The 27,607-nt window shown below is 44.5% G+C and overlaps 1 protein-coding gene across 1 annotated transcript in view; it reads left to right on the top strand.

The window, feature by feature from the left end:
- Positions 1–2,332: 2,332 nt before the first annotated feature.
- The window catches only part of PROSER2 (proline and serine rich 2), a 28,932-nt gene continuing 3,657 nt past the window's right edge, over positions 2,333–27,607 (top strand). The window contains exons 1-3 of the mRNA XM_031444728.2: positions 2,333–2,524; positions 14,435–14,654; positions 26,422–26,674. Coding sequence (XP_031300588.2) covers positions 14,517–14,654; positions 26,422–26,674 — 391 coding nt within the window. The 5' untranslated portion in view covers positions 2,333–2,524; positions 14,435–14,516. The remainder of the gene's footprint in view (positions 2,525–14,434; positions 14,655–26,421; positions 26,675–27,607) is intronic.

Below are 27,607 nucleotides of genomic sequence, written 5' to 3'. Positions count from 1 at the left end.
GCTGAAGATTATACATCTTCTAAGTGGAAAGTCATGTCTTTTGACATCTCCCCTTTCAGCTCTAAAATGCTATAATTTTTTAGTAAAGAAAACTCAAGAAGTTTACTTGTAACTGTTCTTTCTCCTTTCCTGTTTACCTCCCTCTCACGGCCATTACAGATATTGCAGCTTCTCAAGTCAATTTTAAACAGTAATTAATTTTTATATTATAAAAAACATACATTTAGCTTACATTTTTAAAGTTCATTTTAAATTTTTTAATTTACACAAAGTTAATAAGAATAACAGACTAATATTCGGGGTTGTGTATCACCAACATTTTCTTAGCAAAGACCAGCTTCAGAAGACATTTAGTAAAAGGTCGCGTGAATGCAAAGTAAAGTTTTGTCAATTTCATGGGTTTTCTTTTAAAGTAGTAACAATAGCATGTCCAAAGACCCTCCAGATGGTTTCTTTGTTCTTCTTTTCTCCCTTGATGTTATCTAAGGACTTCCAGGAATAACAATCTTTAAATTCCCCCTCTACGCTGTTTCTTCCTTTCTTACCTCTCTTGATGTCCTTTCTCACCTTCTAGTGCCTTTGGGTCCACTCAGCCGGCACAACGGTACCTGGACAGGGGTGTGATGGGGGCTGGAAGTCAGCCTGTGCTCACATACACTCGCTGGGCCCTGGCCAGGTCTGCACCAGCCCCCGAGGAGCAGCCAGACACCTGCTTGCAATTCCCACAAAGATCCCACAGGAGCTCACAGGGCTGGCCGCATCCCCCACGGCCTTCGTTGAAACCTTAGGCTCATTTTCTGCCCTGTTCATTGTCTACCCACCCCCACCCCCTTTTCCTGCCTTTGTTTTTTCCCCTTCTTCCTTCCTAACCCCATCATCCTTCAATTTCTTCTTCATTATCTGCTCTTCACCTGGAATAAGAGATACCATGGAAAATTTAACTTTTACACACAAGAAAATGTGTCCATGAAAAAATTTTTTTTAAATTTTTAAATAAACTTAAAAAAAAAAAACCTAAGCTAAACATATGTTTATACATCATAAAAGCTTAACCAAGCAAAAAGAACACTACGAAAAAGGAAAAAAAAAATTCTGGGAAGCACTTGTTTAAACAAGATCTTTTTTTTCTTTATCTGAGTTTCTGAAAGACGGGGGCTACCTATCTTACTTTTCAGCCCTGGATATTAAACATTATTTAACTTTTACTAAGCCGATTCATGATACACGGACTGGTGTTTAACACAATATGGAACAAAATTTAAGAGGGGAGGAAAAAAAACCACATGAACAGAAACCTTAGGCCCATTATTCAACAAGGATTAGGGACTGACAGAATTGATTCTTTCCTGGATTTGGTTCAAAAAGAGGGGGATAATAATACTTGCCTAATTAACTAGCAACTGGAGTAGATTAAAGTGCTTTGTAAACATTAATTAAAGATGCAGGAGTTAGATGAGGCCAGAGTTATTAGTGAAAAAGTTGTCTTCCCTTTAATCAGGTATCTCTTCCCCAGGAAGGGCAAAGAAATGACGTAAGGACGAAGGAATTGGGGCTCAGCCCTGAGTGCTGCGGGTGACTCAGTCATTCTGTGCAACCAACTACTTCCTTCCTTAGTTTTCTGTAAAATGGGAATAAGCACAAAGAGTACTTTGAAAAGGAGTGTAATAGTGTCTGTCATTTGAGTACATCCCCGACCCTAGAATTAATAAAACCCCATAACTCTTTGCTTTCTCCCTTCGTACGGAGTGGTTCCACCCCACGGAAACACTGGTAATATTAACTTCCACCAACTTAAAACAGCCTTCCACAACCAGCTATTAACCTCTGGCTATTTCCACGGTGATAAGAAAATGGCGTCAAGCAATGGGGTCAAAAACCTCTTGCACAAGTTTCTTTGCCTCTCTGAACCTCAATTTTCCTTCTCTGCAAAATGGGGATAAGAAATCAGGGCATTGTTCTAAGGATTAAATGGAATGTGTGTGTGTGTTAAACGCCTTGTCTGAGGGTAACAAGTATTCTGATATGTGGTAGTTATTATTATCCTTAAATAGAAAATAACCTCTCAAAACTGACTATAGGAGGGGGAAAAATGTCCTGTCTTATTCAAAGCTTTAAAAGCAAATCCCTATTTTTTCTCCGAGTGTGTAACTCGGAGTTGGGGGTAGGGGTTTGTTCAGGTCCTCCCCAATTCAAACTTGGCACTGACAGCGACGACCCCTGCGAGGGGCGGCCTCGGGGCCCCGCCGGCGCGGGGGCCTGTCCCTTTAAATGCCCCGGGCGCGCGCCGTGTGAGTCTGGGTGGCGGGGAGCGCGCGGCGGGGCGGCCCGGGAGGCTCGGCCAGGCGCGCGCAGGCGGACCGACGAGCCGGCAACGCAAGGGCTCGGCTCCGGGTCGCGGTCCAGGTGGGCGCCTGCGGTCCCGGGGAGGGGGCTCCTGCCAAGTGAGTGCGGACTTCTGGATCCGGACAGGGGCCTGGGAGACCGGAGGGCATCCTGGCAGCCGATCCCCTCGCCCGGCACGTCGGTGAGCGGGGCGGCGTTTGGAGCGGGTCGGGGAAGGCTTGGGTCCAGGTGGGGAAGGAAGACCCCCTTTTCTGGTTCGCCGGCTGCCTGCACTTTCCACGCGTCCCTGCCAGTGCCCTCCCGGCAGGAGTCTCCTCCTGCGCTCTCCTGCTCATCCGCATCGCGATCGTCCCCTGGAAGTTAGGAGGGACTCCGGCGCCGCCCGAGGGGCCATCGTCCACCCGGTGGCCTCCCACCTGGGAAAGCCGGTGCCTCCTTTGGGATTGCGGGGATTCGCGTGCACCCCGGCTCCGAGGAGGTGGGGAGGACACGTCGCGCTCTGACTTTGAGGCTGTCCTGGCGGGGGACGCTCGGTGGTCCGTGGCGCGTTTCTGGCTTTGCGCGCAGAACTGTCTGGGTTGTCCCAACACCCCTGTCCTGTCCTGTCCACATCGCCCTCTCCGCAGCGCCGCTTGCCGCCGCACCCCTCTAGCTCCCGGGGCGCTGTGTCCCTTCCACCGCGGAGAGGAGGGCGGGAGCCTCATATTGGAAGGAGGTGGCCGAAGCCACCTGTTAAACTTGGGTCCTGTGCGAGGTGACCAGACTTTCGTCCCCGCCCCCACTCCCCAACCCCCTACCCCCAACAGGTCACCGAATCACGCGGGAACGTGTAGGATCTGCCACTGAGCTGGGGCAGGAGGGATTGAAAAAAAGAGAAGACGATGTGGCCAATGTGATGCAATTTAACAAAAGGCAATAAAACAAACAAACTCCAGTATTTCTCCAAGGCTTTGAAAGTTTCCCAGTATTGTTTGAAGGAGTCTAAATTTAAGCATCTAGGCTTTTTTTTTTTTTAAACCGCAGGAACTAACCCCAGAAAACATTTAACTCTTTGCCAGGACCTACTTGGTGCAGAGCGAAAACCTAAAAGTGAATAAAGGAAAATGATTTTTGTGTTTTTCCCCGCCTAAACAGAATAGAACTTTCAGGTCTGTTGCTGGAGATTGTAGGAAGAAGGTTCCTCTGGCTCCAATTTTAATGGAGAACAATTTTTTTTTTTAAGATCTGTATTTCTTAAAGTTATAGAAACACCAAACTAGGTATAAATGTAAACGTGAGGAAGATGGTCGCAGGAAAACCTAAGTTAATTAAAGATGCTTTTCTGCTTCATTTTATTTACTCTTTTAAGCACTACGTTCTTAGTGCTCTAGCATGCACTGAAAAGTCTGCCCACAAAGCTCCATGTCTGAATGTTACAGATTGTTTTTCTAGGTGGAGGAGGTATTTTGGTTCACGAGGCCAATGTGGAAATACAAACAAATGCCCTATTTACTTGGGACTGGGTGGGAAGGGTGGGAGTTGTCTAAAATCTCTCTTGCCAGACTTGACACTGTATGTATGGAATCTTGTGTATTTTCTTGCTCAGACCAGTAACAGCCGTTTTTAAGGGACTGTGTATATGTCTAGGTAACAGGGCTTCAGGGCTTTTTTTTTTTTTTGAGAAATTTTGGATGCTGATAATTTAAAAGTAACACATTTTCTCCATTACTAGAAATCAGAAAGCCAAGATCAGATAATTTCGAGAAGGCTGGAAAGAGAGAGATGTTTTTAAGAAAATGTGTGGGTGTTTCACTCCAGGATAGGGGGTGCGGGGCCGGGGGGGAGGATTTGCCTGCTTTAGTGCAGGCGCTGCGTGTTCATTAACTCGTTCAGCAATGTTTGCCGGCTTGCCTGACCGCCTACAACGTGCTGAGCACGGAACTAGTCATGGGGCACACAAACACATCTAGGTAACAGCCACACGGCCCAGACTGATTAAAACCAGATCAAGTAAGCCTTCACTGGGAGCTGAAGATACACCTGGCCCCGGTTCCAATGTTCTCAGACACCTAAGGAGCCCACGGGTGGCGCTGTGTGTTGATTGTCAAGATCATCTCAAGTAACTACAAGAGATAGAATGAGCCTTGACGCCCAAGGAGAGACGGGAAAGGCTTGGGTGGAGCAGAGCTGAGAACCAGGCATCCTCTGGAACAAAAGTTCAAGTGCATCTTAGCCACTCGGCTGTGGGCCGGCCGCCAGGGATGCCGGGGGATCCCGGGAGCATCCCAGAGCCTGAGTCTCCCCTGCGAGGTGCCCTCCCTGGGGAAGGGCAGCTTTTCATTTCAGTTTCCACTGACCTCTCTGGTGGCAGTGCTGGTGGCTTCACAGCCGCCTGCGTGTCCTCAGGAGGATGGGCCCGGTAACTCTACGCCTGGAACGCTGCAGCTTTCCCCTCCTGAATCTGGGCTAATCCGCTGGGCTCCGGAGAACGACCGCTGTTCTCAGGGACACAGTGGGATCAGGACACTGCGATCACTGGTAGCAGCCTCAGTAGGGAACCCTCGTGGACCTGCCCTTCTCAGTAACACCACTGTCCCCCTCCTAGAGCCGCAGCATTAATCTTGAATCCTGTTTTGAGAAAGTAGGTGCTGGGTTTATAATCCGAGCTATAGGGATCAGTGGTAAAGGAATGTGTAGGGTACAGCATTCTGGCTTTATTGGACAGGGATGTGATAGCTCCTTATGAATATGTATCTTCAGCCTGGATATTACAGCGGCCCTCCCACTGGGATGACTGGTTCTCTTAATTCTTTTTAATTGTGGTAAAATACACATAACATTAAACTTGTCATTTTAGAGTGTAAAATCAGTGGCATTAAGTACATTCACATTATATGTGTTTGAGAAGAATGTGTTTTCTTTCATTTCTGTTCTGTGGAGGTCTACAGATGTCTGTTAAATGAGCCTTATTAATTGCATTATTGCTCACTAACTGTGTCTACGGAACATGTCAGTAATTGAGAGGTATATTGAAAGATCCCACTATAATGGGGTCTTTGTCAGTATCTCCTTGTACTTGAACTAAAAAAGTATTCTGAGACCATTTGTTTATACAACTTTCTATCTTAATATTTTGAGCTAAAATATTCTGAGACAACTTGTATTTACAACTTTCTGTTTTAATATCCAGCAATACGCATTTGTATTTATATTTTTATTGTTAACCTATATTGTTAGATATGCAATATCTAATAGGAATTGAACTTTTATCATTATATAGTTATTTTTATCATGAATGAGGATTTTTGCCCTAAAGTCTGTTTTGCCTGTTGCAGTACAGCTGGAAGGGATTTTTTGTTGTTGCTGCTCTTAATAGTTGCTTAATGTATCTTTTCCTATTATTTAAAAATTTCTTTCAAATAGTTTTACTGCTGTAAAACTGACATTCAATAAACTGCACATATTTAGTGTAAAAAAAAAAAAAAGAAAAATCCATTCACAATGTTTTGCAATCATCACCACTATCTAGTTCCAGAACTTTTTCATCACCCCTAAAGGAAACTCCTTACCCATTAAGCATTCACTCCCTATTTCTGCCCTGCTCCAGTCCCTGGCAACCAATAATCTGCTTCCTGTCTCTATGGATTTGCCTTCTTGGATATTTCATATCAATAGAATCATACAGTACCTGGTCTTTTGTGTCTGGCTTCCTTGACTTAACAATGCTCTCAGCATTCATCCGTGTTGTAGCATGTCAGTGCTTCACTCCTTTTCATGGCTGAATAACATTCCATTATGTAGCTGTATCACAGTTTGCTTATCCATTCATCACCTCATGACATTTGGGTTGTTTCCACCTTTTGGTTATTGTGAGTAGCAACGTTAGGAGGAACCACCAAACTGTTTTCCACGGTAGCTGCACCATGTTACGTTCCCACTAGCAGTGTTTGAGCGTTCTGGTTTCTCCACATCATCATCAACACCTGTTATTTTCCGTGTTCTTGTTTTTATTGCCATCCCAATGGTCATGAAGTGGTGTCCTGAGGTGTTGATTTGCATTTCCCTAATGACCAGTAAGGATGAGCATCTTTTCATGGGCTTGTTGGCCACTTCCCAGTGTTCTTTGGAGAAATAGGGCTTGGTTTGAATAATCCATTCCTTCTCAAACCTTCATTTTGTTGCTTTTGTTTGGCTTCTTTTTCTGCTTTCTCTTGCAGGCCTCTGCTGTTCCTCCGAAGAGGCTAGGTGTCTGACTAGTGCACTAGTGCTTTGAAATATTTAATATTCTATCTATTTTAGTTATTGATCCAAAGGCCAGAGCTGTTCATTTATTCATTCAGCTGTATTTGTAGTCTGGGCACCGGCCATGTGCTGATCACTTAGTAGCCACTGGAGATATAAACATGTGCTTCTCTTTGGATGTTTGCAGATTACATTTTATTTTTTATTTTAAAATTATTTTTATTTTTAAATTAACCGATCAATAGAGCCTGGCATAGGGGAAAAGAGCAGTACTTAACTCTCGCCACTTCAGGTTTCAACACCAGCTGTGTACCCAGCAGGTTCGCCACTTGACCTCTCTGGACCTTGGTTTCCTGGTCTGTAAAATTGGGGGCAGGACTAAGTGACTTCTCAGGCCCTCTCAGACCATGAAGCTGGAGATTATAAATGAATGAGTCACCTCAGCTCTCCTTTACAAACCTAATTCTGTGAGTGTATGTAAAATAGTTTATTTTGTACAACTTATAAAGGAATTATCTTGTGTGAAGGAAAGATGCCTGTGTTTTCTTTCTTTCTTTCTTTCTTTCTTTCTTTCTTTCTTTCTTTCTTTCTTTCTTTCTAATTAAGTATAGTTGATTTACAATGTTGTGTGAGTTTCAGGTGTACAGCAAGGTGATTCAGTTCTATATGTATTTTTCAGATTCTTTTCCATTGTATATTATTATAAGATATTGAATATTTTTCCCTGTGCTATACAGTAAATCCTTGTTCTTTATCTATTTTATATGTAGTAGTATATATCTGTTAATCCCAAACTCTTAACTTATCCCTCTCCCCTTTCCCATTTGATAACCATAAGTTTGTTTTCTATGTCTGTGAGTTTGTTTCTGTCTTGTGAATAAGTTCATTTGTATCATTTTTTTAGATTCCACATATAAGTGATAGCATATAATATTTTTCTTTGTCTGACTTACTCCATTCAATATAATAATCTCTAGGTCTATCTATGTTGCTATAAATAGCATTATTTTATTCTTTTTTATGGCTGAGTAATATTCCATTGTGTGTATATATGTGTGTATATATATACACATATAAAAATCATCTTTTTCCAGTCATCTGTTGATGGACACTTAGGTTGCTTCCCTGTCTTAGCTATTATAAATAGTGCTGCTATGAACATTGGGGTGCATGTATCTTTTCAAATTACGGTTTTGTCTTTTCTGCCTATATGCCCAGGAATGCAATTACTGGAGCATATGGTAACACTGTTTTTAATTTTTTAAGGATCCTGTGCTCTTTCATACTAAATGGGTGAATTTGGTCCATTGCTGTTTTCCAAAATGGCACATTTGGTATTTTCTGGGAAGATACAGAGGGCTTGAAGAGCTTACATGAACATTTAAGTTCCCACTGTGCTGGGCACGACTGGGAATACAGAGGTCAGGAAGTGTGGCCCTCGCCTTTGAGAAACTTGGGATCTGGTAACAGACATCAAATGTCAAGTAGGAGCTGGTCTCAGAGGCCTGCCAGTCTTTGGGAAGCGGAGGACAGAGGGGCCCCGTCTTGCGGTGGTGTCCGCCATCTATTGGAGGCTGTCATGTTGGAGCCGGGCCAACAAGGGCAGGAGAGTGGAAAGTCAGAATGATGGACCGGGGCTTCGCTTATCATGCCGAAGCATTTGGCCTTGAGTTTGGGGACACTAACCATCGACCGGTGGTGAGTGACGTGTGTTCTGGCTCTGCCGTGGAGGAGATGTCTGTACACCAAGGCAGTAACTTGAAGTCGAGCGAGGTGTTGAGGGTTGAGGAAGGGAGGAGAGAAAGATGAAGGTGGAGATAAAATGGTACAAACAAGGGGCTGGCTCTGAAAATGTCCAACGTCCCATAGAAGTTCTGCTGCAGAAAAAGTTTAAAAAAAAAATTGTTCTGGAGTGGAAAGCCAAGGCCTAAATCCAGCTCTTTCTGACCTCAGTTTTGTCCTCCACACACACCAGGGAACCATTTAATTTGTTGCCTGAGCTCGTGCTAATACAGGCAGCGTCCCTTCACCAGTCAGACTGACTGTGAGGTGAACACGTGTGTGGGACGCTCTTCCCCCTTGTTGGTTCCTCTTGGGATTTCAGAGGTCTCTTCTGAGGAAAAACATTTTGGTCTCTATATGTAATAAAGCCATACTTCAACAGAGACTTCCTTTCAGGGAACACTTCATTTTTTTTACAATGTTAGTTATCGACTCAATTCCAAAACTGCTAGGTTAACCGTATAAGATTACTGGTATTCAACTGCTTTTGACCCGTGCAAGTGGCAGCTTCCTATGATTCAAATCTCCTAGCGGAGGCCAGACGTTAGACCCTTCCCTTCTCCACCGCTGGAAGAATGTTGTCGGGGGAACGTGACAACTCACGTGAGCACGCAGCGTGTTAAATATTGTGCTCCCTGGCTAACTCTCACGCAGTCTTGTTTTTTGTTTGTTTGTTTTCCAAGGTGGGTGAGGTGTACGGGTCTGACCGCTTCCATAGCCAAGAGGCCTTTGTTAAATTTGGAGTAAATTTGAGTCATTATCAAATTCCACTGTTGAGCTGCTTACGGTGCTGAGTTTTCTCCCAGGGAGGCTGACAGGCAGTCCTTGAGAGGCCGACGTTGGCATCAGCTTCAGGGTTGGTCAGAGTCGTCCAGTTTTTTCAGCATTTGGTTGTCCCCATGCCTTGAAAAAGTGCCGAAGCCTCCTCATCTCTTCGCCTCTACTGAAACTGGGGTATGAGTTTGTGCTCAAGGCCTGGATTTGCAGGGAGTGACTTGAGTGCTTTCTTACTGGGTTCCAGGAGGCATCTAGGAAGAGCCTGGGGAGAAGGGAGCCTCTGCAGATGCCCCTACGGGGAAGATGGGGTTAGAGTTGGACGCAGTGGGTCGACCCAGCAGGTCTTGAGGGAGCGTGGCTCCCCTCAGGCTTGGACTTAAATCTGTTCAACCTGAGATAAGAAATGTAAATCAGACTTCGACTTCAGGTCCAACCAGGTGGTTGTAAATACCAGGGCTACATGAACATGCTTGAAGTCAGCTTTATTTTCACTGTGAGGAGGAATGAAATACTCCGCTAAGAATTTTGAGCTCCTCAGAAGAAAAAAAAAGTGCATTATGAAACAATAAGATATAATTATTACATCCAAGTAAGAAGGTCTACGTTTTGAGGAGCACCTAGCGGGTGCTCTGGTAATGTTTGCTGAATAAATAAAGGGAAAGTACACATGCTTGTTTAACAAAAGAAAAACAACTTAAACTGGGATTTTTCCTTTTTTTCTTTTTTTAATATTTGCTAAGCAATCCAGAAATGCCATAGGCATGTAGAATGTCAAGTAAAAAAAACAAAAACAAAAACAAGCTAAGGTGGGGATAGCTCAGTGGTAGAGTGAGTGCTTAGCATGCACAAGGTCCTGAGTTCAATCCCCAGTACCTCCTCTAAAAACAAATAAATAAACCTAAACCTCCTCCCCACAAAACAAAAAATATTTTTTATAATGCAATAATAAATAACATATTGAAGGAGTGGGTGGAGCTCAGTGGTAGAGTGAGTGCTTGGCATGCACAAGGTGCTGGGTTCAATCCCCGGTACCTCCATTAAAAATAAAAAACCTAACTACCCCCCCAAAATTTTTAAAAATAAAAAAATTTTTTAATAAAAATAAAAATGAGCTAAGGATAAAAATGTGAAGTATCTATCTTTGCAAACATTTCATCAGATGGAACTGGATTTTCTTGTCGACACTTTTGTGTTTGCCTCTTATTGGGTCGTTACCTTTTGTTACTAGTAACTAAACTCAGATACAGTCAAGGTTATTTTCAGGCGAGGGTGTTATGCTGGGCAAGTCTGAAGTCTGAATCTTCTGTTCAGGGATAGTAAACTGGTGGTAGGAAACTTGTTCCCTTGGGGCCTGCGAACCACCTCGCTGGGCGGGGCCTCCCGTGTGAACATGTTTGCTTCCGTGCAGGTGAATCCCTTACTTTCATGTGGTGCGCGGCCTTCAGTAAGTTAATTACTGCCTCCCATTCGTGCTTGAAACTTCACCATTGAGTCAGTCTGACACCAACCTTGTTTTTTTACATTGTTCAATAAGAGGTTTTTCTGAAAACAAAAACAAAAACAAAACCCTAAATAAAACATGGTAATTCTTTTGGAGAAGTAAAATTACTAGCCTTTTAAGTGTTTAATTGTAGGTAATACCCTTGAGTGCCAGTTAAGAATGTAAGGTCTTAAGTGCTTACAGAAGACATTTTCAGAAGTGGGGAAAAAAAAACCCAGTTCCGAGAAAAAGGAGCAGCATAGGAAAAGGACGCTAAGCCATTGACCACATCATCTGTTCAAAACTCCAGAACAAAACTAAGTCTCTACCCTCAGCCATCCCAGCAACAACCAGCCTCTACCTGAAAAGGATTTTCCTTTGACCTTCTGTGCTGGGATCCGGTCCTAGTTTGCTAGTCTGCTCAGTGAATATTTTTGGAAGCATTCTTTTCTTTCCAAGGCATTTTTTTTTCCTTGACATTGAGAAAGGGCCCAAACTAAAGAAGAGTTACTCCATATTTACTTCAGCTGTTGATTTGTGCATTGGCCCTTTTTGAAGTTAATGTTGGTCATGGCTACACCTGTAGATATGCAAGTGTGTGCATCTGTACTGGTCCTTATCCCAAGTTAACAGTAGGAAGCATTACTGGTTTAGTGTGTCCAATGTTATTGGGGCCAACTTTTTAACAGATTCATTATTCATGTTTAAAGTTACTCCCCTCCTGGTCCACATCTGCCCTTGATTGGAATCCATAGGTTGACGGAGAGTAATTTCAAGGCTTTGGTCAGCACAGGGAATATAGCCAGTAGCCGTAATAGACGTAAATGGACTATAATCTATAAAATTTTTGAATCACGGTGTTGTATACCTGAAACTAATATAATATTGTAAATCAACTGTACTTCAATTTTAAAAAAAAGAAAGGTATTTCTATTTCTAAAAACTCTCCATCTAACTCTTGTCTTCCTTTTACCCCCACCCCTCACACCTAACAATTGTTCTTGACCTGTGTGTCCTTCCAGAATTTCTTTATGCATACGACAGCAGAGGAACATACACATTCTTATTCTGTAATTCCTCATTTTTACACAAAGCGTGGTGTTTCATATATAGTCCTAGACTTTGTGGGTTTTGCTCAGTAAGATACTTGGAGACGTTTACTCATCAGCACACAGCTTTCTCGTTCTTTTTACAGCTGATTAGTATTCAGTTGTGTGGAGGTACCATAATTTACTTAACCACTATTTATTTAAAAGTAAAAAATGTATTTTAACACTTAGGTTACTTTCAGGGTTTGTTGTTGTTGTTGTTGTTGTCGTCGTCGTCGTCGTCGTCGTCGTTGTTGTTATAAACTATCTTGCAATGTTACTAGTAGATACTGAGAAACAAACGGGAAGGCCAGGAGAATCAACAGAACGCCGACCAATGGCTCACATGCCCCTCCCATGGTGTTAGCGTGTCATGACTCCTTAGCGAGCTTGCTGTATGCCCTTGGAAGAAATCGGGTTTTTTTAATCTACGGGGCCTTCTTAGTCTGACCATAGTCTCCCTTTTCATGAAGTGGACTGTTTGCAGACATAAAAATTGAGCCCTTGACTGAGCAAGGAGACTAAGGCTTCTGAGGTGGTAAAGACCTCACAGACTCACGGCTCTGGCCCCTCTGCCCAGTGTATGTGGTCCAGCTTCTTGACCTCACGGTGTCCCCTTTCCACAACAGACCTTTGCCCTCCTGCTTAGACAGCCTCTCTCCACCGTGGCCCTCTGCGGATTCTGTGGTTTTGGTTCCTGGGGAACGAGGATGTGGAGCTCCTGGTCCCCCTTCCTCAAGAAATGAAAGAAGATTGACATCTTGAGCCTGTGAAGGACCCTGAACCAAGGTTTTCACTTTCTCCCCCACAAGCTCTGCCCTCTGGAGAACTCTGCTTTGCTTCTGTCGAATGACTACAGGTTTCGGTGTCAGAGGAGCTTCTACAATAATAGCACAAGACAAAGCTGTGCCCTGGAAGGGTGTGGTTGTCACCGCCCTCCGGCCACATGGAGGGCCCCACGTGCTCCTGTGTGCAGACCTGGAGCAATGTTCCACATCCTGTCCCACCACCGGCAGATCCTTCCTTGGTGGTGAATCAGCGCAGCCCTTGACCTCCCGCCTTTCTTCTCACTGTGTGTGGGGAGGACTTTCTGCCCCACCTTACCTCCTTCCCTTGGAGCCCCGTGGACTGACTGAGTTCAGAAATGATGAAGAGCTGAGTCACTGGGTAGGAATCTGCAGAGCAGAGGGAGCCTCAGAGTCAGCTTGTCTCCTTTGTATGTCCTGTCCCCACTTCCCAGGGCCCCCACGATGGAGCTGTGACACCTCCGTCTGTCTACCTTCCATCAGCACACTTAGTGTGTCCACTGTATGTGTGTGTGTGTACACTACATTCTCACTAGGCACTGAATGTATTAGAGCAAAACTTGGGAGCATTCCACCATGGATATCTGAGCATCTCAGCTGCATACTGTTGGCCACATGGACAGTTTATTATAAAGTCCGTATATTGTTTAGGCTTTCATACTATTAAACAAGTTGTAAAACTTTTAACATTTTTTTAAGTCTTTTTGTTATCATTTGTAATCCTGGCCACTTTCCAAAGGTATAGGCACTTAGACCCCTCCATTCCGTAGCCGCTCCTGACCTGGGCTGGTTCCCCTGGGCGGGCCGAGCAGTGGGGCGAGGGGTAGGTTCTCTGTTCACCTGTTCTAGCAGCTTCAGGATTTCTCTGAGATTGCACAGTAATCTTGGGAGTCTTAAATGGCAAGGCCCTCCCAGAGGTGTTCAGTGCTAGTTGAGCTTTCTCCGTGGATGGTTGTGTTTCTATTAAAAATGAATACACATGCAAGTGCTAATGCACACACACACACACATGCACACCAGAGTGTACCTGTGGTGGTTGTAGCCCACCTGCTCTGCAGTACTGTTACTCGTAAGGCATCCTGGCCACGCTGACCTCTAGGAGGAAGTGAGCATCCATCTCTTCATTTGCCGCAGCGTCAGGTCTGAAGTAATGAATGGACAGGAGGCTTATTCCCTCATTCTCTGTGTCTTCTTTGGTTTTCTAGGAGGTTTTGTTGAACTCAGTGTCTGTGGTTGAGGGGCTGAGCTGAATTTCCCGCTCCAACAGACAGAGGACTGTATGAGGCTAAGGGGCTGGGAAGGGACAGTTTCAATGTCTTTGTTCCTGAAAGTGAAAACATGAACTTCCTGATGGTATTTACTGATGGGACCTTAGCACCTTAGGTAGACATTGCACTAGCTTCACAGCCTCCAGTGAGTCCGGAATCTCAGAAATGTCAGCCAGACTTCTGTTAGTAACTTACCAGCTCTTGTCACTTCCGCTCAACTCTGAACTGTATCAAAGCTGGGAAAGGAACCATAATGTTGTGGTCGTGGGGTCTGAGGCAGAAAAGACTAGAATGTATCCATTTTTCTGCTGATAAGCAGCACAGGGAAACCCTGAGTGTGGTGGGGCTTGACCCTAAGTATAGACCCTAAGAGCCAAGGAAGGTGCCAGAACATTATTTCATCAAATTTTCAGCACCAAAGTCATTTTCAGTACACCCATCTTTCCTTAAAAATAATTCTTGCATCTTAATAATGGAGAAGGAGATAAAGGGAAAATGGAAATGAGCATCACTAAACAAGTTGGTTTAGGGGGTCCTAATTATCTTAGTCTTAGCAGTCGGGGCTGTGTGCCAGCCGACTCTAACTCGTGGTGCCCGTTCGTCTTGGGGGAATAAGGCCTTCGCTGTCTGGGCGCACTGACCCTTGTCACCTTGTGCTTCTTCCTCCAGAGGGGACCTACGACTTGGGCATGAGACACCGGCCCCTTCCCCATTTCCTGTGATCACACCAACGCCCAGGGTTACTGTGGGAATGCCTGTCCATCACCAGAAATCAGACTCTTGGGAAATGGACCCTGACTTGTTGCCCAGCTGCAGGCTCAGGGACCTGAGCAGAGGGAGCAGCCTGGAGAGTCGAACCAGCAGCTCGCGTTCCAGGAGCCTCACTCTGGTGAGTGACCGTTCCTTCAGCACTCGGTGTGCATGAATGTTGGCTGCCTCTGCCTTCCTGTTGGGAATATCTTAGAACATCCTTTGGGGTAACTAGCTTGACGTTTTGGAATACTGGCTTTGAGGAGCGCACTTCAGTGTTAATCCTCTGAAGTTTTGTACAAATCCAGAGCATTCCCCACCTGGTGGTAACTTCTCAGAGCCTGGGAGCACTGTACCTGAAGGCAGAGGTCAGCTCAGGCCAGGGCACCGTGGCCTTCCAGGTCCAGTGGTTGGGGGAAGGGAAACACCTCTCAGGATAAAATTCACTTTAAAACAGATGGCTAACTCCTTTACAAATATAAATGCTTTTGTATCCCTTTCTCTCAGAATCCAGACCCTTATGTAAGCATCAACAAGCTTTGGGAACGTTCACAAAAAGTCTTTAAATTTAGGAGATTACCTTCTCTAAAGGTATGGAGAGTCCTCAAAAGACTAAAAACAGACTTAGCATATGATCCAGCAATCCCACTCCTGGGCATATAACCAGAGAGAACCTTAATTCAAAAAGATACGTGCACCCCAGTGTTCCTACCAGCACTGTTTACAGTAGCCAAGACATGGAAACAACCTAAACATCCATCAACAGATGAGTGGATAAAGAAGTTGTGGTATATTTATACAATGGAATACTACTTGGCCATAAAAAGTAATAAAATAATGCCATTTGCAGCAACATGGATGGACCTGGAAATCATCATTCTAAGTGAAGTCAGCCAGAAAGAGAAAGAAAAATACCATATGATATCACTCATATGTGGGATCTAAAAAAAAGGCAAATGAACTTATTTACAAAAGAGAAATAGGTTCTCCCCATCCTCCTCAGCCCATCTCCTTCTCCAAAACTTACGGTTACCAGGGGGAAGAAGGAGTTCAAGATTTGCAGATACTGATTAATATATATAAAACTGATAACAAGTTCCTACTGTATAGCACAAGGAACTATATTCAATATTTTATAGTAACTATGGTGAAAAAGGATATGAAAACAAATATCTGTATGTTCATGCGTGACTGAAGCGTTACACTGTACACCAGAAACTGACACCATATTGTAAACTGACTATACTTCAGCAAAAAGATACATACAAAAAAAAACCAAACAAACAGAGATGACATTTTCTTCGTGGCAGGCTCAGCCTAAGTCTAAGGTGACACACTGGTCACTAGACAAGTTCAAGGAGAGGACACAGAGCAGAGGGACGGAAAGGAGACACAGGCTGGTCAGTGGTGGCCCCATGGTGCTTTCCGCTCTGGCTCCTTGCCCAGACTGAACCCAGAACTTCCTGGTCAGAGCAGCTAGTTTAAGACAAAGCTGAAGGCTTTGATGGAAGTTCAGTTCACTGAACATTTAGTAAATGCCCGCTCCCCACAAGACCGGATGGATGATGGAATAAAACGAGATTTTAATCTTTTCAGGAACTCACCTCTTAGTGACATGACAGCCATGCAAACCCTGGGATGTGTAACACAAGCTTAAGCAGGGTCTCAACGCCTGACGCCACGCGCTCTCTGCCCGATGGCTTTATGATACCACTGGTGCGGAGAAGGTGAAGGCGGCCAGCGAGCCCAACTGTAATCCTTCAAAGCCACAAGTCTGTCCATCTGTAATCAAACCTCTACACATAGCTCATCCCCCACTAGTTTGTGTCTGTCTCTTTCCGGCCAGAAGTACAGATTTAAGTTAACCATACTGAAAAAATGACAACAGGGACTAGTTAAAAATGCCCATAATTAAGCCTTATACCGAAACCGCGGGGAACGCCACATGCACTTGTGGTTTTTCTTATGAGATCGCCAAAGTAAGCGTGGCGCCTAGAGACGCAGGAAGAACACAGAGGCTGATTTCTGCGGTCTTCTCGCTGCCCCTGAATTGTGTGTCAGCTCCTGGGGGTCCTCTCATCAACTCAGGTTTTTAACTCAGTAAAGCCTTGCCCACGTGTCAGGGAGATCATTCTGGTGTCCAAAAGGAAAATGTGACCATGAAATCACACTCTGCCAAAGAAATACCCGGGGAATTGGGGGTTAGCAGATTTTGGCTCATCTCGAGAAATTTCTTTAGCCATCATAATCCTTCTTGTAATTTTTTTGATTTTTTTTTTTTTTTTTTTTTTTTGTTTAAGATAGGGATGAATTCTGCTGGTCCTTTTTTTCCCTCCCTCACAAGGACTTGCTTACCACCATTGTCTTAGTCTGCAGCTAAACCCAGTTTCTTTGTTTAAAAGAAAATCAAAACAGAAGAAAAAAGAAGACTAAGAACTGAATTAATTCAGTCAGTTTTTTTAGATGTGGGTTATTTGAGTATGAGTATTTTCAGCCTTCTTGGCTTTTTTTGTTCAACCAAAGATTTTTTTTCTCTCTCTCACTGCCATTTCCCCCAAAGACAAAGCTCCTGTCCCAAACCCATACTCTCATAGGTTATGTCTGGGACTGCGGATTTTTATAAGCACTGGTGGGATTCAATGTAAAACTTTGTCACCCAGCTTATCTGGACGTTCCTCTTGGCGCTTCGTGGGGACTAGACGGACGCTTTTGCTCATCTTCATGCGGGAGTGGACAGACCTCACAGACACTGGGGCTTTGTCCTCCCCCCCAGGGGAGACCTGCACGGTGTGTGTTACAATTACATTAGTAGATCTGGTGGTTTGAATTTTCTGGTTTGATATATTAGAAATTATTTATTCATGGTCATAGTATACAGATTAGGGTAGAAATGTGCGTGCTCCCAAGTTCTTGAAGCAAAAACTGTTTCCCTGGGAGGCTTGAAGTCAGCATGGTGGGTGGGGTAGCACCAGTGAGGGGTGGTTTTCTAGACAGTTTTTTCAGCATCTGGAGAGCTGTAGCCTCAAAGAACTTCCTTTTACTCCACAGCCAATTTGGTGCATTAAAAGCTCAGTTTATAGAAGGGGGAAATTTTTTTAAATGCCTGCTAGCAGCCTACTACTCTTCAAATATTAGGGACAAACTTAGGTTTTCTGCAGTGCACCCTTTCCCAGGAAAGCTTTTTTTTGCTCTTCTGTCCTCATTTCCTATCTGCTTAGTTCTTTGGGAACCACATGAGCAAATCTCACATCCAGTAGCATCAGCGGTCAAGCAGGATCCACCACGGCCAGGGCACCAGCTTTCTTCCTGCCTCACGTGGGGCCACCAGGCCCCAGACTTGCTTTTTTCTTAAATATAGTATAACACCTTTACTGAGATATAATTCACATCCCATGTGGTTCACCTGTCACAGAATGCCATCCAGTGGTTTTTAGGAGATTCACAGAAGTGCGTGGCCATCATCACAGCCAAGGTTAGAACACCTTCGTCACCCTGGGAGGAACCGCGTGCTACTATCAGTCACTCCGTTTCCCTCCAGCTGCCCTGGCCCTGGGCAACCGCTCATCTGCTTCCTGGCTCTGGGGATGTGCCACTGCCTTTCACGCTCTGCCTGCTCCCCATAGCCCACGTCCTCCCCTTCAGCGTCCTGGTCTGAGAGAGGCAGCATCAGCCTCTCCTGGGGACAGAGGAGCAGACAGGAACTCCCTCAGATGAGGGCTACATGCCCCTTTTCTGGCCCTGAACCCCCTGCTCCCCGGCCCTGGGCATCAGGCTTTTCTCTCTTCCCACCTTCTTTCCTCCCCCAGGTGCCAGCAGAGTCCAGGTTCACTGGAGGGCAGCTTCTTGTTTGGAGAATTAGGCAACAGACTGAGTCCACAGCAGTTTTGGCCCCACCCCTCAGGTCAAGGCTCAAGGCCAGGGGATCACAGACAAGTCACCCAGCCCGCCCTCCAGACTCCAACCCCAGAGAGACAGGGCATCAGTTGAGAATGCGGGAATCTGGATGCTCCAATCCTCCAGGACTCTGACCTCTGAGCAGCCTCATTAAAAGTGACTTGTGTCTCCTGTTTTATAGGAGCATGGAGGCCAGACTGCCAGCTTGAGCGACTCTGGGATAAGATGTGTGGGATATGCAGGCATCCGAGCACAGATCTGAGATTAGTATGTAATTAGAAAGAGAGATAAATAGGTCAAACCAGAAAGCAAGCATTGAACTAGTTCTGGTCTTGGCTGCTCTGCAAATAGTTGTGTGACCCTTGGAAAGTCATTGCATTGCCTCTGAACCAGGTTTTCACACCTTCCAGGGAGGGAGCTGGACTCACTGATCTCCGTGTTGCATCTTTCAGCCTGTGAGTCCTGCAGTTTGTCCCACAACTTACAATGGTTGACCTGGAGCTTCCCTTTCTAAGCTTATTTTCCAAATGAAATCCTCCGCTGAGAGCTCCTTGCTGTGAGATTGAATGAGACCTGTGGGGTTTATACCCTCCCTCCATCCTTACTTTTGCCCCTCCCTTAACATGGGAAATTGGCATGTGTCTTAAACTGACACAGGCCAGCTGCCCATTTAATCCTACTGTCTGTGCAACCAAAGAGAAATGATTATACCCCCCCCCAAAGTTGGTGATCTAAAACTCTTGGGAATAACCCTGTTGAAACACTGAGTTAGGGGGTCCAAGTAGGAGGGAAAGGGTAGAGAGCATTAATTTAATTCCCAAGACTTTTAATTCAACAAATAAGTTGTGGTTAAGACTTTCTGGTTCTGGTTTGTTACCATCATCACGTCACCCTAGCAGCATCCATGGGGGCTGTCATTATTGACTCCCGGGATCTTTGTCATGCTAAGAGCTCTAATGATTTTAGACTCACGGGTTTGTTTTTTTTTTTAGTTGTTGTTGAATCACTGAACTGAACTACTCTGCATGGACAGAAGAAAACCTTGCAAAGTCTTAGTGTGAATCTGGGAGATAAATGAGTTGGGGGTGGTGTGTGCTGAGTGACTGGGGCAGGTAATCTAGCACGACTAAGGTATACAGAGAAAAGAGGGGGCAGGAGTGCTCTGCCCCAGATGTTGTGACCCTCCAGATGATCCCACCAGCCTGCAGCAAATCCAGAAAAATCACAAAAGGAGTCACGTCACTGGATTGCTTACGAAAGTTTCACGTTCTGGTCGCCAGAGGGGCAGGACAGACCTACAAAGTGAGGAGGGAGCTGGCCCTTTGGTTACGATGACGGCCTCATGGACGTGAGACAGTCGTTAAGCCCTTGGATGGTTCACAGATACATTACGGTCGTTCAGGTCTGGCAGAGGTGAAATGCATGAGTAATGAACAACTACAGTAAAAAATAGAATTTTATAGGAGGACTTGATCCTTTTCGTTAAATATCCCTCAAATCCACCTCCTTCTCCTTGTTCCCACCACTGCTGCTGCACGTTAGGTGACTTTTATCTTTTGTCTAAATTGTTTCCATATTCAGCTTCCTATAGAGTTTCCCATTTCCCACATTCTAACCAACACGATCTCTCCAAAATATGTGTCTAGCTGTCCCTCGTCCCTTTTGGTGGAAGTCTCATCCACTTCTTTCAGATTATTGATTATCATTTCCCCTCCAGTGTTTTTCCAAGTCAGACTCCCTCCCCCAAAGTGTGAACTGATACCCGTACTGTTTCCGTAACACCCACAGTCACCTTGTCATGGCCATTGCCACCCTCTCAAGCAACTGCCTGTTTTCTTGTCTGAAGCCCTCATTAGATGGGCTTAAACAGACAGCAGGAACATTATTTACACCCTTGTGTTTACATTGCCCAGTGCTTACTAGCTGCTGAAATATTTGCATGTGTGACTCAGTGGGTGCTGTGGGAGCAGGCTGGAGGTGTTGTGACATGTAAACTGGACCAGGAAGGACCGGTGAGAGGTGGCTGTGCAGGCAGGGACACGGCTGCCACAGAAACAGGTAGAGGAAGTGATCTGATGTGATTATAGGGCAAAAGTTTGCAAACTCCAGCCTGTAGACTGTAAATCTGGACTTCCTCCTGTTTTTGTGAGTGAAGTTTTCTTGTAACAAAGCTAAACTCATTCATCTACATATTACCTACAACTTTCACACTACGTTGATAGAATTGAATGATTGCCACCGTGAAGACTGCCGAGACTCAAAATATTGACTTACTGTCTGGTCCTTGATTGAAAAGGTTGACCAGCCCTGCTATAGAGTACAAAGTGGAGAGGAGGAGATGACATTCAAAAGGTAGGCAGGGCCAGATCCATCCCAGAGTTCTCAGAATAAAGTGTAAATTCCTTAGTCAGATATTCTGCAGACATAGAGGACAGCTAAGATTATGGGTTTTGTTAAAACCCATTCCTCTCTCCTTTGGTTTAGTGCTCAATGGCACTGAACCATTTTGTTTTAAATATTCATTTATTTTGTATAAATATGAAACAAAAAGTATTAAATAAGGAATGCTTTGTGCTCACTTTGCTACTCTCCTAATGTCCCCTCACACTGACCCTCTTATTAGAGGGGAAACTGAAGTCCTTAGGGCCTGCACAACTGCTAGGTATGTAAATGGATAAAATTACAGAAATGTAGTTAATATGGAACTGTCATCATTTCAACTGGAGAAAAATTATTCTTAAATCAGTATGTTCCTTCCCCGACCCATCCAATCTCAGAAGAAGTGGAGCAGAAAGATAGGCCATGAACCAAATTCTTAGGGCCCATTGTTTCCTAAAGTCAAACTTAAAAAAGGAAATACGTACAAAATCTGATTACACTGAAAGGAAGATTACAGCCTGTCTTGTGAATTTATATGCAAAAATTCAAAACAAAGTGTAAGCAAATCAAATTCAATGATGTATAAAAAGCATAGTAATATCACAACAAAGTTAGACTTATTCCAAGAATGCAAGGTTGGTTGAATAGCTGAAAAGCAATCATTGTACTTCAGTACATTGATAGAATAAAGGAGAAAATGGTGATAAACAGAACTGTCCCTGGATGTTGGCAAATGCCCCGTGGGGAGTAAAATCACACCCAGCTGAGAACCATTGCAGTAAACGAAGACAAGCTCTTTGACAAAGTTCAAAACCCATTCATTATTTTAAAGACAAACATATTTACCAAACGAGGAATAGAAGGGAGCTCTCTTCATTTGATAAAGATCATTTTTCCAAAAAAACTACAGCAAACACTACTTAGTGGTGAAATAGGGAAAGCTTCCTTCCTGACATTGGAAAACAAGACAGAGATGCCACTTCTGCTCAGCTAAATGGAGAGCCCTGGTGGTACCATAAAGCAGAATGAAAACGTGAATGAGGAGTGGAAGGGAGGAAATAAAACTTCTCATTTACAGACACTGCTGTATGTGCAGAAGACTGGAAAAAAAAAACCTACAGATGAACTGTTAGTATTGTGCAGCAAATGTGTTCAATTTATTTATTTCAAGGCCAGTATACCTTGTATTTCTAGAGACCAGCAACAATTCTAAAATTTTAAAAGGACACTATTTTGAACAGCATTGAAAAACGGCAAATACCTAAGGAGACACATAACATAAACTGTAGAATCTCTACACTGGAAAATACAAGATATTACTGAGAGAAAATAAAGACCAAATCAATGCATATCAAACTTCAGTGCATCAGTATTACCCAGAGGGTCTGTGAAAACACACACTGTAACCCTAAAGGTTACAGAGTCAGTAGATCTGAGATGAGGCCCAAGAGTTTGTATTTCTAACAAGTTCCCAGGTACTGCTGTCACTGCTGGGTGAAGGACCACACTTGAAGGGCCACTAATCTAAATAAATGAAGGCGTAGACCCTCTGTGTGGAGAGAGAAACTGCTGTAAAACATTGGTTCTGCTCAATTTGAGGAACTTCCACGCAGTCCAAAGTCCCAGCAGGGGTGTGGGTACGTGCGTATATACGTGTATACGGAAACTGACAAGCTGGTATGGAACTCTTCGTGGAAATAAAAAAGGGCCAAGAAACAGCACAGACTTAAAGAACGGCAAAGCAGGAAGGCTTCAAACTCCCAGATACTGAGACACATTATAAAGTTATAATGAAAACTCTTATCGGTGTATGAACAGACAGGTAGACAAATGAACTGAAAATGGAATCCAGAAACAGACCGACACATGCACTGTCACCTGATTCACAACCAAGGGGACCTGTGGTGGAGAAAGGACAGGCTTCTCAAGGAGTTGTGCTGGAACAGGAACACTTGGGTATCAGGGTAGAAAACAGTGAATCGTGACCTCATACCATACACAGAAGTCCATTCCAGTTGAATGGTAGCACTAAACAAGGAAGTTTAAAAACTATCATGCTTTTAGGATAAAACGGCCAAATACCTTCATGACCGTGGAGCAGGTAGCGGTGTCTTAAATAGGACACAGAAAGCTCTAACCATGAAAACAAGACTGATATATGGTACTACATTAACGTTAAGGACTAGCCATCAGAAGACTCCTATTAACAGAAAGAGCAAGCCACTGGGTAGGAAAAAATATTTGCAATAAATATGCCCACAAAGGATTTTTACCTAATATGCATAAAGGAACTCCTACAAATTATGCTTTTTAAAGACAAAGTGATAGAAAAACGCAAAAGACTTGAACAGGCACTTCATAAGAGGATCCCCAAATGGCCAGTTAAGTGTTACAGGGGGAAAAAAATCTCAATGCTGCTCATCTTCCTCGGAATGGACTGAATATCAGAACAAGATTCCAGCACATACCTACTGTGCAGGGCTGTGCAACCACCAGTGCGAGCTGGCCCAGCCGCTGGGGAGAACTCACGGCCGTGTCTGCCAAAGCAGACACGCATCCTATGACCCTGCACTTGTTGTAGGTTTCTATCCAACAGATGTGTATTGCTTCTCCTCCCTAGCAGCGTCCTGTTGTGTTCTCTGCTTCCCTAGCCTGTGCGGTGGGTATCTCTCTCCAGCAGTATTCTGTCAGACCTGATTGTTGGAACCCAGGCTGAAGACAGTCTCCTTCCTCCCGAGTCAACTTCCTTCAGGATGACGCTAACGTGGTCAAGCTGGTTTGAGCAATTTGCATGTGTTCTGTGCTCACCGTCCCCCAGACATGTGGATTCTGTGCTTGAGGCTAAAGAGAGGTCTCTAAATCTGGCCACTGTGGGCTCTGTGATGGGCCTGGGTAGGTGGGCATTTGAATGCCTCTGGGATCACAGTGTGAAACGCATTATTCTGCACCATAGGGATCAGATCTAGTCACCTTTGCTTCCACCATATTTTTCCTGTTGTTTTTATCAAAGTGCATGCTCACCTTAGAGAGTCAAATCATTTTATACGGTTTATGAAAAGCATTCACCTTCTGTGTGCCCCTCCCTCATTTCCTACTCACTGGAAGCAGAGACTTTTAACTCATTCCTATTTCTTTGTTATTTCCCTTCATTTTCCCCCACTCCTGACATTTTACTCTATATCCTTTCAGTATTTTTATATGTGTGGATAGAGGAAGTATGCATGTATTTAAATCAAGTTAAGACAGCTCCATTTTTCTTATCTGGGTTTTTTTCACTTAACAGTATATTTTTTGAAAACACCATTTAAAATGGCTGTTTAATATTCCATCTGTGAATGTGCCCTGACTTATTCAACCATACCCTTATTGTTGGACATTTTAAGTGGTTTCTTGTTTTCTTGCTACTATAAATACTGATATAATTAATATACTTGTGCGTATCTATGTGTGTGTATGTGTGTGTGTGTGCATGTGTGTGTTGCCATAGAGGAACTGACTCACAGATACATGCTTTCTCTCGTAACTTTAGTTTTTCCTGTGGTTAATAATAGCTCTGGTTTTATTTGCTTGCTTTGCTCGTGTTCTGTGTTGTGTGTTCTGCTTTGATGTATCCCCGTGGCCTGCTCTGAGCTGGGCTGGTTCACAGCACAGCTGACATCCTGGGGATGTCTCCGCTCTCCAGGCGTTCCTGCAGCTTTCTCTCTTCTCTTCTGTCTCCTTGGCTCTGCGTCTTTCTTCTTGGTTCCTCCCTTGCGCAGGAGAATGACCCCAGCCCCACTGGCCCAGCAGTAGCTTCCTAAGAAAGGCATGCGGTGGGAGGGGGAAGTCCACGGTGCAGACCTTGTGTTTTTCTTAAAAACACTGTCATTCTCCTGTAACCTTCACTTGGTTTTAGGTATGGAATTCTAGTTCTGAATTCATCTGGAATTTGGGAGGAATCACAGCATTGTCTCCCGGCTTCCAAGGCTGTGGCCATTCTTATTCCTCAAGTTTTGTTATGTGACGTGCTTTCCACTCTGGGAGGCTCTCAGGATCAATCCTGGTCTCCAGTGACTGAAATTTCACAGGGCTGGGCCTTGGCATAAGCCAATTTTATTCTTCCTCAGGTCCTTCTCATGGACCCTCCGACCTGGAAACTCGCCTCCTGTTTAAGGAAATTTCCTTGGGTTCTTTTACTTGTTTACTCTGATCATTTCTTCCCCCTTGTTTTTCCTGATTACTCTTTCTGGAACTCTTATTACTCAGAGGTTGGCCTTCCACACTTATTTTCTAATGATCTGCTTAAAAAATTTTTTTTGACTTTTTATTGTACTTTTCCAGTTTCTCTGTTTGATCTCTAGGCTTTTATTTCGCTTTTCATCTCCTCTGTCGTAGTTTTAATTTCTGAGGCTCTTTACTGTCTCCGAGTTTTTTAAAACAGCATCCGATTCTTGTGTATGGATTCAGTCTCTCCTGTGATCCCTCTGAGGGTATTTGTGATCATCTTTCTGGATTTTTTCACCGTTCTGCAGAGTTGGCTTCTTGAAAGTTGCCTTTTTTCTTCTTGTCTGGTTTTGATGCGTCTTCCGTGTTAAAGGTGTTTCTCAGGTGCGTGGCGATCATTAGCTGTATGCATACACGTAAGAGCAGGATGTTAAGAAACTGATGAAAACATCTGTGCTGGGGTGTGTTGACTGTGATTTCAACTGGGGGGTGATCTTGCTGAGCTGTTTCACTGGGGAGCCTGTGATGTCAGCCACTTGGCTGCTGGGTCATTCAGTTCCCCAGAGAAGACCTTTCCCATCCTCTGTCCAGGGGGTCAGTTTGGAGTCAGTAGGGTTCTTGACCATTAACTCGGCCTGTTGCCCCCCCCTTCAGATCCCTCTTTCACCTTCTTTGAAGAGTAAACATCTAGCTTTCTGTCCAGGGGCCCTAACTGCCCCTGGAAGAGACTCTCGTCCAGTTCTGCTCTTTGCAACATCATCTTAGCCACACTTCCAGAACCACCCAGCACAGCCACACCCTGTGCTGAGCCTCCGGGGTTGGCGGATGGGTGGGTGGGTGGGGTCCCTCCAGGTTGATTCCTGGCTCCCGCAGCTGCTGATTAAAAGTCGCCTTCCTTGGGTCTTCTGAGTCTTACCATCTGTCTTCCTGCCCTCTACCCTCCCAAGTGCAATGTTGCTGTCATCTCTCTTCCTGTTACATTTGTCTTTGTGATTGTGCCTTTAAAAAAATGATAATAACAAAGCCCACTTTTGTTTTAGTGAGGTTTCCTGAGGGAGCAGAGATAACTATGTTAGTTCACTGTCTTTAACCAAAGAGTCCCTCATCGCTGTTACAGGGAAACCAAGTGTATCTGTTGGCGCTAAGCTGACAAGGTCCCTCCTGAGGAGGTGCTGACAGATTGCTTTCTTGTTATCGACTCAGTAGGAACCACAAGTCTCTAAGACCCTTTATTTGCTACCCACTTTGTACAGCCTTCTTAGTCATGCAGTTAGAATGGTAAAGGACACACAGGCAGAGGTGGGTTGGGGGGGGTCACCTGAATGGTACCCTCTCCCCAGGCGAGAAATTGGAGGATGCCATGAACTCCACCCCAGGCTCTGTATTGTGGGTTTTTTATCCTCATTCCTAATCCTCAAATCTTTTGCCAGGATGATGAGAGCCTGAAGTATCTCACACATGAGGAAAAGGACGTCCTCCTGTTTTTTGAAGAGACGATTGATTCCCTGGAAGATGACTTTGAGGATCAGGTCCTGAGTGACGGTGATGCCCAGGGCCACTCTCCACAGCCTCTGGAAGAGAGCACTTCCGGTCACTCCGAGCCAGAGGATGTCGTGGACTTGGTGCAGCCAGGACCTGCAGCCGAGGGACCCGAAAGCCTTCAGGATGTGACGGAGGCAGCAGGTGAGGACAGAAGCGCGGATCCCTGACCTCGGACTTGGCGTGCCATGTGGTGCAAGACACAGAGGCCCTCCTTTCTGTTGTGGTTTTGTGTTTCCAGGAGGGACGCTTGGAGGGGCTGATCAGATTTTTGTTTGTAGGGTAGAAACAGCCTCCTGGTATTCTGACAGCCCAGCCAAGGAGGAGCCCTTATGACATACTAGGATGAAAACACATGAAGGGAAATTCCAGAAGGGCTAGAAGAAAGAGTGAGACTAACTGGGCAGGCAAATAGGTTGTGTACACACATGAAGGAAGAAAACTGGAATTGGCTTCGGGTAACAAGTCCATTCTACAAAGAGAACCTACAAAGGACTTGAACTTTAGCCCTTGAAGTTTAATCTCAGTTCTTGTGCAAGATTATACCCCTCCTCCAAGGTGGGAGTATTTGAACTGAGAAGTCAGCTGGTTTAGGAAAACAGAAAATGATCAAAACATGAAATTCAGCTCAGCATCTACTTTGTACATTTTGCCTGACTCAGGGGGCATCAGAGCAGAGGTCTGGTTTTTTTTTCCCCCTTGAGCCCTGTGATAGGACCAGAGGAAGATGGACAAGGAGAAAACTTTCTTCCAATTTTTTTTTCCCGTTTGGAAAAGATATTGGAAATGTGGGCAAGGGGATAAGGACTGGAAAAGATGCGGGAAAAAATAGGAGGGAAAATCTTTGCTTTGCTAACTACAAAATACTGCCATTTATCACAAGCCTCCAAAAATATACCACCTCCCCCCTTTTTTTGTAAGCAAAGTTGTGTATTACACAGAATTTCACGTACCATGGTTATAGGTTCCAAATATGGGGCTGAGTTTGCAGCCATCTCTTCAAAGAAGAAGCTTAATATAAATTTCCCATTTTTATCACACGTCATTTTTGAAGTGTAGTTCCTAAAATTAGCTTGA

This window comes from Camelus dromedarius, chromosome 26, assembly GCF_036321535.1.
Source record: "Camelus dromedarius isolate mCamDro1 chromosome 26, mCamDro1.pat, whole genome shotgun sequence".
Taxonomy (NCBI): domain Eukaryota; kingdom Metazoa; phylum Chordata; class Mammalia; order Artiodactyla; family Camelidae; genus Camelus; species Camelus dromedarius.
Note: the sequence above shows the minus strand (reverse complement) of the source record. Positions and strands in the feature narration are given on the sequence as shown.